General features: G+C 52.1%; 3 protein-coding genes across 3 annotated transcripts; 2 read left to right on the top strand and 1 right to left on the bottom strand.

Annotated features, from left to right (window-relative positions):
* Nucleotides 1-555: 555 nt before the first annotated feature.
* J4E85_010334 (uncharacterized protein) lies at nt 556-3,898 on the bottom strand (the record flags this gene model as incomplete). The annotated part of the gene is made up of 4 exons (XM_051474545.1): nt 556-620; nt 701-2,059; nt 2,109-3,343; nt 3,387-3,898. The coding sequence occupies 4 exons, from the start codon at nt 3,896-3,898 to the stop codon at nt 556-558; spliced, it is 3,171 nt and encodes a 1,056-aa protein (XP_051321735.1).
* Nucleotides 3,899-7,684: 3,786 nt separating this feature from the next.
* On the top strand, nt 7,685-7,921 carry J4E85_010333 (uncharacterized protein; the record flags this gene model as incomplete). Its single annotated transcript, XM_051474544.1, has 1 exon — nt 7,685-7,921. One exon carries the CDS (start codon nt 7,685-7,687, stop codon nt 7,919-7,921), a length of 237 nt encoding a protein of 78 aa, XP_051321734.1.
* Nucleotides 7,922-8,056: 135 nt separating this feature from the next.
* Nucleotides 8,057-8,869, top strand: J4E85_010332 (uncharacterized protein; the record flags this gene model as incomplete). Its single annotated transcript, XM_051474543.1, has 1 exon — nt 8,057-8,869. The coding sequence occupies one exon, from the start codon at nt 8,057-8,059 to the stop codon at nt 8,867-8,869; it is 813 nt and encodes a 270-aa protein (XP_051321733.1).
* Between the last annotated feature and the right edge of the window lie 1,874 nt (nt 8,870-10,743).

Genomic DNA, 10,743 nt, shown 5'->3' with positions numbered 1-10,743 from the left:
GCAGCGACCGACATCATTTGGAATATCTTTCTTTTGAAGTGTCGACAAAGAGTGTAATATCCCGGGGTTGGATGTTGGGAGACGACCACATCAAGTAACCATGTAGGAAGTTTTTCGAGCTCAGTCTCATGAGTCACTCAACAAGAATTTTTGGAAGCAGACAGGAAGGCCGCAGACATAATACGGTACAAATTTGTTTTTGGAAATCTTCCAGGAGACTTTGAGTAATGAGTAATGACCACAGAGTACGAAAGACAGGTTTATATACTCGGCTGACGGCCGACAGCGGCGTCGCGGGAACTACCGGGTCTCCGTTTGTGTCCTTGAGTGATCTATCACATGAGCCACGATCATTCGCATCGCCATCGAGCTTGATCACTACGCGCATAGTCTCTCAGAATGTACTTCAATCGGATCTATTCGTATCTCTATCATACACCGTGGTATACATGCACTTTATCTAACCTCCGAAGTACCCTTCCCTATCGGTTCCCAAAGCCCATAAAGCTATCTCTGACCGGCACATTCCCATCTATCGGCCTACTATATCTACTGCTAACAGTCTTCTGAGTCCTCGTCGTCATGTACAAACTCGCCGGCATCGGTGGAGGCCATAGGTCCTGGACGGTGACGCCAGTCATCCTCGGGCCGCTAGCGGCTGCCATTGGGGGCCGGGGAGACAGCAAAGGGTCAAACACACCCGAAGACGGACGGCGTTCTCCATATGTAGTCGACCTGTTGTAGAACTCTTCATCGCCATAGTTCATACTCTGGACAGGGTATGTGTAGCCTCCAGTCTTGGGGTTGTAGATGCCGCGCTCTTGGTAATTGATCCGCTCCTCGGGTGAGAGGAAATTGTCGTCTTGTGCTTCTGCTTCATTGATGCTTCCTTCTTTCCTGAAGTTGAATGGAGTGCTGATGCCGTTGTCTTCGGCGCCTTTGAGCTCTTCGGTCTTTCGTTGTGTGAGTTTGGGTTTGGTGGTGATCAATCTGGAAACCGATAGTGGGTCTTTCCTATCGAAACCGAATGTTGCCATCGTGTCGCTTCGTTTGAGACCACTAGACCCAACAGTCGTTGTTCGAGTTATGCCAGCCGCCTCTTTCTTGGCAATGTGTTGTTCTAACCAGGCTCGGATACCAACTAATGCCGTGGCACTGATTTGTATCATCAAGACTATACTCACGAGACCAGAAACGCTCGCTGAGGTCAGCACCGCGTCAGCGACGCAAAGTGATATGGCACGCAGTGTGGCGAAACCCTGCAAGAAGGCGAATTGGCCCAGCCCCAATAGTAGCTGGGTACTGATACCACTGATGAGGTAGATGCGTTGCGGTGTCTTCGCAACCGCGATAGGGCCTTTAATGCCGGCGAATGCTGCGGGTGAGGGATGTGGAATCTCTGTACGAAGACGAACGATGGAGAATCCCACTGCTGGGAAAAGGAATATGAGACAAATGAGGCCCATGATGCCATGTGTGTCGCGGAAATGACGAGAGCTTCCCATACCGACCATGCCTAGGACTATACCAGTGATGCCTAGAATGGCGAAAGTGATCAAAAAGCCCATGCGCCATTTCCTGTTCTTGGTTTCATCCACTGGGAAGCCGGTCAGGACTGAGAACCGCCAGACTACGCCTAGGACAAGGTATAATGGAAGGAAGGTAAGAAATGCGAGACCAGCGAACAGGACGTGTAGTCCTGTAATGACTGCGAATGGGATGAGCGCCAGGCCATTGATCTTCACACTCTGGCTTTCGATGACAATTTCGAACACGTTTCCCTCCGATGATACTGTAATGGGCCCTCGGGGTAATGCTTGTAGCACCGTTGGATCGAGAGTTTGACCAAGCTGAGCCATCGCTTTGTTCATCATAGTAGCGTTCGCTTTGGCTGCGGCCATAGCACCGAAAGCTGCTGACGCGATGCCGCCAATCCCCTGGCATGTGAGAGTATCGACCAATTTCTGTGCGCCTTTCTGCGCTGTGGCGGGGTCGATAGCTATAGGGAATTGGCTGTTTCCGACTTGAGATTGACGGGCGGAAATCGGACTAGATGCTACTGCGATGTGTCAGTATATGCAACAACTCAGCCGGTAGCATTTTCTTACCTACACTGGAATCCTCGTGTAACTCTTCGACAATGCTTCTACGTGACGGAAGAGCCACATCAGACTTTGACATGCCCTGAGTGAGGTTTCTGACGATCTCCGCAACCAATATCGTCGCTTTGCCTGTAAGCCCTCGCGCAAAGCCAACAGCCGAGCCATTCAGAGTATCGTTGAACTGTGTTGGAGCCAAAACTGGCACATTGTCGTATGCCGTATCCGGAAGATCGCCACTGATCAAGTTCTTGACTCCTCCAACAGAATACATCGCGCTCACAACGCCTTCGATGGTACCTCTAGCGAGGCCCTCCGCTGCCTTCGCACCATCGATACCCTGCAATGCTTGAGGTGGGTTGTTCGCGATGAACGACTTCGCTTGCTGGATGGCGGTACCATTGATGAGCAGGTTGGAGAACAGGTTTTGCGTAAAGCCTTCCGCAGCCAAGGCCGTTTGTTCGTTGTCGCTGTCAATATTACTAGCGATCATTGGCGGAGCATCCACTGCTTTGAAGTTCAATCCGATGGCAATCCCCATGCCTATACCCGCACCAGCTCCCGCAGCCATAGGTCGGAGCATGGCCTGGAGCTCGGTCATGTTGGGGAAGGCCGTCATAGACCCGATGTCTAGATTTGAAAAGTTGCTGCCCTGGATGAAAGACTGGCTAAGGCCTCTGGCGAAATGCTTTACAGTCCTCGGAAAGTCTATCGTGTCTGCTGTAGGATCCACAGATTGTCGCTTCTGATTTTCGGATCCTGATGGCTGCGATGCTGTCAAGCCTAAGCCGTTTCTTGCGCCTTCTCCTAGGCCCAGCCCTGCTGCTGCCGCGATTTTGGGAAGATTCTGCATGAAGCTCGAGACACCGGAACTGTTTCCCAAACTCTTGATAGTGGCTCGAAGATCAATGTTGGATACAATCGGCATCGCAACCCCAAGACCAAAATTTCCGGCTAGACCCTCAATGCTCGAATCAGACGAAGGCGCGAAACGTTGCTCTGTCAGACCGAACCCTACTGCAGTCGCGTTTCCAATGCCAGATGCCAGGGCAAAGGCCGCAGGAGCGAGAGAGAAATTGTTGTCATCGAAGGAAGGGGTGATTTGCCTCGATAGGCCGTTTCCAAGTTGCTGAGCGACGAGGTTCGCACCACTTGCTGAAGCGTTGTAGGCGGTGGCGATACTCGAAGCTATCGCGTTGGCTTCCTCCATGTCGGTCAGATTGAGAGCAGTCGTTGTACCCATGCTGCTAATGGTTAGTCTGTTCGTTGTGGTGGGCGCCTACATACCCTAAACCTATACCCAGAAACAAAGCGGGTGTACCAAGGGAGCCCGTCATCAAGTCCCCTAGGCTGCCCAGTACACCGGCCAATCCACCTGTCAGATTGAACCCGCCTATACCACCAGCACCCGTCAAATCTCGGAAAGTACTACTGATGTCATCCTGCAAGTCCCTCTTCTTCAGTTCTGACCCCTCTTTCGACCGAACGTGCTTGATACCATCCGTGAGATTGGCGCCAAAGTTCTGGAGACTTTCCGAACGAAGCCTCTCACCAAGATCACTGGAAGATAGTGCGATAGCTTCTGTGAGTGACAGTAGCGCACTCCGTAACCTTACGTCTTGGTTGAGCGCATCGATGGTCTGTGTAGAGAAGATTGCTGTGAGGCTGTCTGGGTAATGTTCGCTCGCGAATGATCCCCGTGAGCCGAACCAAAAGGCAGCCGATGAGTAAAACAAAAAGAAGGTCGTAAAGCATGCCAGTAGGTGCCAGACCGGCCTTTCAGAAGCAAACGCAAACATTATTATAAGGAAGTAGTGGGGTATCTCAAATACATGTGCAAGAAGAAACCAGAAGGCGAATGTGTCAATGGCGGTGGCCTGCCACAACACTCACTCAGGAACCAAGAGTAGGCGCCCGGCCAAGAGCCATAGCGATACTATATGTCGAGCAGAGTGGACATGGTGATGCTGTCCGGGGTGCCGTTCTTGAAACATCCTAGACGTAGAACTAGAAACGCTAGAAACATCAGAAACATGCCCACTTCATGTCGTACGTGCAGCATATCAAAGAGGCGCATTATGCGCTGGGGCCTGTTACTCCGTAATGCTGACACTTGCGCGAGGATCGCATTGCTGTGGATGGAGGACTGCTCGCAGTGAAGAAGTCTTACTGTAGGACAGGTCAGAGAAATATTTCTCCAAATCGAAGCCAGCTAGCCGCTCGCATGATCGCAAAACCCAATTGTGGCCGAGACCTTCTCTCGACGTCGCACAGGCTGCTGAAGGAGCAATAAAACAGCATTGCAGAGGGCTTTACCTCACTGCCGGGCTGTCCTAGTGGATGTGATCATCCCGCGACCGGCCCGTTCGGTAATGCGACGATCTTGAAACATGAGACATTGGCCAATGACCATGGACAACATTGAAGCTGTGTGATGAGCATCTTAATCGGCCTGTCAAGGTGCGAGCAATGCCTGTAATGCTGGCGAATGGTAGTTGTCGAAGGACAAGAAGCGCGTGCCACCGAACATTGCGGTCCAGGATACCTTCGCGAGCTCCGATGCTGAGGCTGTGTCTGTGGGTTAGCGACTGTGGAGCATGTGAAGTACCAGATTTGCATTCATGGCACGCGCGACAAATTTGCGTTCACTGTGACACGTGCAGACAGCTCTCCTGGAGCCGCAGGTGCTTGACAGTTCCCAGGTCGTGTTACTCAGGCTGAGTAAGGTTTGATAACATTAGTGTCCATCGCATCCGAACTTTTAGGTTGAACGAAGCTGATACGATTGCGATGTTAGGTTCGTTGTGCAATGGCGGAGAGTGGTCATGGATAAATCGACGGAACGGGTGAAGATGGAAGGAACAGACGCGTCACGCGTCGCGTGTTGAGCAGAAGCTGACTAAGCGCGCGTCGGCTGATCTGGGCCGAGACGTTGCGTGTTTTCCCACGTTCTGCTTCCCTTCCACAACACGAAACAGACAGCCACCTCTATTGCCCAGACATGCATTACATCTGCGATCTACCACACGCGACGACGGAGATCAAGGACTTCGCCTGCTCTACCCGGCTTGGTGAAGATAACGCAGAGATGCCATGGGATGGCGTGTATCTGGAGACTTGGGGAACAACAAGAGACGACGCACTGAGCTTTGAATCTTCCTTAATATACTGTAGTGTTCACGCTCCTTGAGCTGCTCAAATGACTTCCCGTAATGATTCTTGGTATTCCCCAAAACCCATTGCACGGTACGAGACGATCTCATATTGGCACAACATCTACATCACCATCTTACTCTAATATAATTCACCCCGCATGATACAGCGCACTCATCGCCTTACCCGACCCAAAACCATGCGCCACCTCCGAGTCATGATCGACTGAATCAGCATCATCCCATTCCTCATCCTCATCATCCTCATCCCCATCACCAATAACAAACATATTCTGCAGCTTCTCCAACTGCTCCATATGATTCGCAGACATCCTCTGCCTTTCTTGAGCAGCACTCTCACGCATGAAAAGCGAGTCTTGACGCTCAATGGGAGACCATGACACCTTTTCTGCAACTCCCTCGTCCGTTACACGTTCCAAGTCCGCGGACTTCGTACCTGCAGGCAAGGCAATAGTTATTGCTACACGGTTGATGATGTCTAGTGCAGAGGGAAGAGGACGATGCTGGGGCGGTATGACTAGGTTACCGATGGTTTCGAAATGGCTGAGGAGGGAAAACCTAGGGTCGGGTATGGAGAGACGTTGGGATTCTTCGTCTGCGGTAGTGAAGGCTGGGTTGGAACGAGGAGACTTGCGTCGAGAGAAAGTGTAAAGTCGGACCGGGTGGACGAAGATAAGAATTAGGAAGATGGTTAGCAAGACCGCGCCTGCGCAGCTAGCGACTATGGCACCGACTTGGTCGTGGGTTAATGCCATGAGTGTTGGCCGGGCTTGAGTTTGTGAAACTGATAGTTTGAAGGGTTTTTATGAGCTGAGATGAAGCATTGAGACAGAAACTATCTTGATAAGCTGGAGCGACTGTGTGTTGAACGTCCGGACATGTAGTCGCACAGTGCTTGACCTTTGGTCACATTGCCAGCCCGCAGGAGATCTGGTCGCAGGATGTCCGCTAACTGGCTCGAGCAGCCGACCTCCTGTACTGAGTTGCGATTGGTATGTCCGTGTCCAAAGTGAGGACGGGTCGTCGAGCCCGTTGCAAACTCCGTTCGATCTCCTGTTGGCGTTCTTTATTGGCTTTTCTCCGACGTCGATGTCGAAAGTAGCTTATAACTCCGACGACAATGGCTAAGATAGTTGCAGAGCCTAGTATTGAAACTATAATGATGATCGTTTGGTTGGAGATGCCTTGGGGTTGCAACTCCTCGACTGACGCTTCAGCGGATGCATCAGCCAAATCTTTTTGGATATGTGAGGTGAAACTTGATGTAGCCATCTTCTGGTAAAGCAGATGACATTTGGAATTGTGATTATGGTCTTCGAGAGTAGAGCACGAATCTATAATAACCGAGAGCATAGCCGAGTATCATCTTTGTTTGAAGAAGTTGCAGGAGACAAAGCCGTCAGTGTGCTCCGCCCAGTTGTACCACCGCAGATCACATTGCATACAAAGACGATGTACAACAAGTACTAATGGCGAGATATCATGATGAGAAGTGATGGCGTATTGCATAGATGCCTACTTAAAGTCCTACCTTGTCCTTGAATTTCTCCCACTGCGTTTGTCGAGCTTTCTTCTGCTCTTCGGCAATCCGATTCCAGTGCTCCCTGTAATTTTGAATGAACACTCTCGGCTTCCATTCTTTTCGCATCTCCTTACAACGCTCTTCCTCAAGGAGACTTTTCTCGGCATTGTAACGCTGGAACCATCCTCGATGAGTGAGGCGGTCGTGAGGCTGAGGCGAGCTAGTGGCAGAAGAGACTGCAGACTTCCACCACGTGCGCAAAGCCTGGAGATGGTGCTGGAAAGATGTCTTGCGAGGCGGTGTGTTAGTTAACGGAAGTATCGATTTCTTGGAACGACCGAAGAAGGTTCGTTTTAGCTTCCGTGAAATTAGGAATGCCATGCCAAGAATCACGGCAATGGTGATCGGAATAATAGTCAAGGACTTGCGATCGATCCTCCAAAAAACATTTCGCGTCGACATGATACGCGCTTCAGTCTCGGTAGATTGTGAGCCTGAAATGAGGCTGAGATCTTGGGTGATGTACTACCTAGAATGAAATTGCGGTGAGCGATTCCGTGATAAGGTCGAGACAAAGAGGAAGTCGTGCATGGACAAAGCGATCCAATCAGTATCTAGGCGCTAGTAAGTTTACAATGGTAGGGTGGTAGTAACCTATGTGCAAAAGTAATGATGGAGAACGAGTGGACAACATTGTTCACGATGTTTTCCCGTCGTATGGCAGCGGTCTGAGGCGTGGTGTGATGGATGCAAGTAGCGGTGGCGAGCGCGTGATGGTGAGCCAACCAACGACGTCATGAAATCCTCCATATTATCAAGGCCTCTGCCGCCCGATCCCGCAACCCTCATCGCTCCTTCCACCTTTGCTTTTGACCGATCGCATCAGTATCATGTCTGGTAACGCCTCGGAAACCGCGGTGGAGAAGTACCGTTACGAAATCCTCTTCGGCGCCTGGCTGGCCGTCACAGGCGCGACATTTCTCCGCATCAAGCGCCAGCCCTACTCGACCCGTCTGAAGATCGAGCAGTACGAGAGCATCTTCAAAGGCACATCGCTCAGTGCCGTGCTTATCGGAATTGGAATCACACCTGCGCGGACCACAGCAAGGCGATTCAGCGGAAATTGAGCGGAGAGGCTCGCTGTCGGTGCTCCGCAGAGAAGGGGTGGAGAGGTCGCGTCTGGTTGACCTTGGCGCTTCCCCGCAACTTTCACATGCGAACACCCGTCATCGTTCCTTCCTTCTCCACCACGGGTCGCCATCATGTTCCTTCGACTGGGCTCATCCAGCCTTGAGCTCAGCCTGTGGAACCCCGTCTATGCCGTCACGCCCTTTATCCTGCTCTCCGTCTCCATCCCGCTCGCCTTCTTCGCCGTTGTTACCACCTCAATCGCCGTATCGCTCCTCTCCTTCCGCGCATTAACCGTGTATTGCCGTCTCGCCATTGCAATCATAGGCGCATGGCTATCTCCTTCGGCTTCAAAGCCAGTTCCGCTTCGGGCTCCTCTTATGCCTTCGTCCGCCCGACACTCCCCGACCGGGCAACGCCATCGTCGCGCAAGCACGGCTAGCACGACATCTTCGCAAGATGCAGCTCTACACTCGGCGCACACGTCACGTCTCCTGAAACATAAGAACAACTCTCTCACGGCGCTCATTGGTACAAGCGAATTGACGCGTGACTTTGAGGGCGTGGGAGGATGGAGAGTGCCGGGTGACGATGACGAAGAGGCGCTGTGGATGGGCATCAACTCACGGCTCCAATTGCCTGCCGAGACGCCTACTCGGAGACATGCCCGGAGTTTGACAGGCGGCGCAAGCCCGGGCCAGCGGTGGAGTGCTGGATCAGAAGCGTTTCGCATGAGCCCGGTGCAGAGCAGGGCAAGGACGCCAGTACGCTCTGCCGTCGAGGACGGATCTGGCTACTTCCCTGTGCAGCCCACGTCAAACAGTCGACGTGGTAGCGCCGGCTCTGAATCCGCCAAACAACACAACAGAAGGAAAAGTGGCAGTGGTAGCAGCATGTCAAGTACTGCCTCCGGTCTGGCGATCACGATGAAAGAGGCTGGCAAATGAACTATCTCCACGGAATACGCTTCTCTCCTGAAGCTCACTCCATCTCGACTCTGCAAGCAGATAAGAGATCGATCCTTCGATTTACCTAGACTACAAATCATGCCGCACTGAATATGATAACGACCTTAGATACCCCGAAAGCGATTCACGCATCATCTCAAACGAGCGTGCGTCTACGAAACCGAACCACCTCTCTCGCTCAAGAGTCGACTGTGACGCTTCCTCGATACGAATAACCACCGTCATACACATCAGTTGGTGTCTCATTCGACTTCGAGGATATAACGAATACATGATTACAAGGAGCCGCCTGTGGAGGAGAGAACGATGTCACGTGCTGTATACGTCGACGTTGCCGATCAACAGCTAGTCACCCCAAAAGTACTGTATACCTCCTCGCTAGTACATAGCATCTTTGTTCTCAAGGTTTTGCAGCTATGTAGGTTTTAGACTGGCAATAAGATATCTTCTTTCCAACGAGTGTTCTTTTGGCCCTTTACAATTCGGCCTGGAGATCAGTGAGAAGGATTTGGAGGATGTCCTTGGCATGCAGCTGCCTACATGGGTTTGCAGCAATAGCAATTTACTTTTCATATAAAGTCAAAGCCCCACATGCGTATCGCAGTGATCGTCGAGTATGGTATTGCCAGCGTTCTCAAAGGCTAAAATGAAGTCGTACGACATCTGTTCAGGACCCGAGGGAGTGACTCCCGGGCCCCGCAGCCATCACACCGATATTGGCTGTTCACTCAACAACATGTGATCGTGGGTCTGGTGCGAGAGACGGCAGGCAAATCCGGAAAGCAGATATCTAGAGTCTACATTTTCTGTATGCTCACGTCGTGTATATTCTTGACATCTCGTCATTCCCATCTTCATTTCCAAGACCACCTCTCACAACCACAAACATGCGACCAACCTTCCTCCCCATCATCCTCCTCGCCCGCCATGTCACCGCCCAACCCCCCTTCTTCAACATAACCATCCCCCCCATGCTCCGCTTCCAATGCTCCCAACTCGTCGTCGAGCGCCTCGACCCCCTCGTCACCCCCTCCCTCATCCCCTCCCCCCACCTCCACCAAATCGTCGGCGGAAACTCCTTCACAGCCTCCATGCCCCCCTCGCACGACCTCGTCACCGCTTCCACATGCACAAGCTGCACTTTCTCTGAGGACTTCTCAAACTACTGGACCGCCGTCCTGTACTTCCGCGCTCGCAATGGCACGTATAAAAGGGTGCCGCAGTTTGTTAGTGAGGGGCTGAAAGGCGCGGCGGGGATAACGGTGTATTATACGCCTGATACAAAGAATCAGACTGGTGTTACGGCTTTCAGACCCGGGTTTCGCATGTTGGTTGGGGATGCGTTGGCGACGGAGAAAACGTCGGCTCGGAAGGTGTGTTATAGGTGTATGCCGGAGACGGGTGATAACATGCATCTCAACTGCGCGGCGCCGGATGCGCAGACACTTCCTACGGGTTTCTGTCCGGGCGGTATTCGCTCTGTTATCACTTTCCCCACGTGTTGGGATGGCGTTAACCTGGATTCTCCGGATCATCAGAGTCATGTGGCGTATGCGGACGGGGCGGGAGAAACCGATGTCGGGCCTACGGGGACGTGTCCTGAGTCACATCCTGTGGCTATTCCGCAGGTTATGTATGAGGTTATGTGGGATACGAGGGAGTTCAACGACGAGGGGTTGTGGCCAGAGGATGGAAGTCAGCCTTTTGTGCTTAGTACGGGGGACAGGTGAGTTCTCTTTATCCTCCTCGAACGTTGATCGAGTCTAACGGGTTGTCAATACAGCGACGGGTTCTCGCAGCATGGAGACTACGTGTTTGGCTGGAAGGATGATTCACTCCAGCGTGCTATGAAT

Source organism: Alternaria conjuncta (genome assembly GCF_024043145.1).
Source record: "Alternaria conjuncta strain BMP 0040 chromosome Unknown scaffold_22, whole genome shotgun sequence".
Taxonomy (NCBI): Eukaryota; Fungi; Ascomycota; class Dothideomycetes; order Pleosporales; family Pleosporaceae; genus Alternaria; species Alternaria conjuncta.
This window is presented reverse-complemented; position numbering and strand designations above follow the sequence as displayed.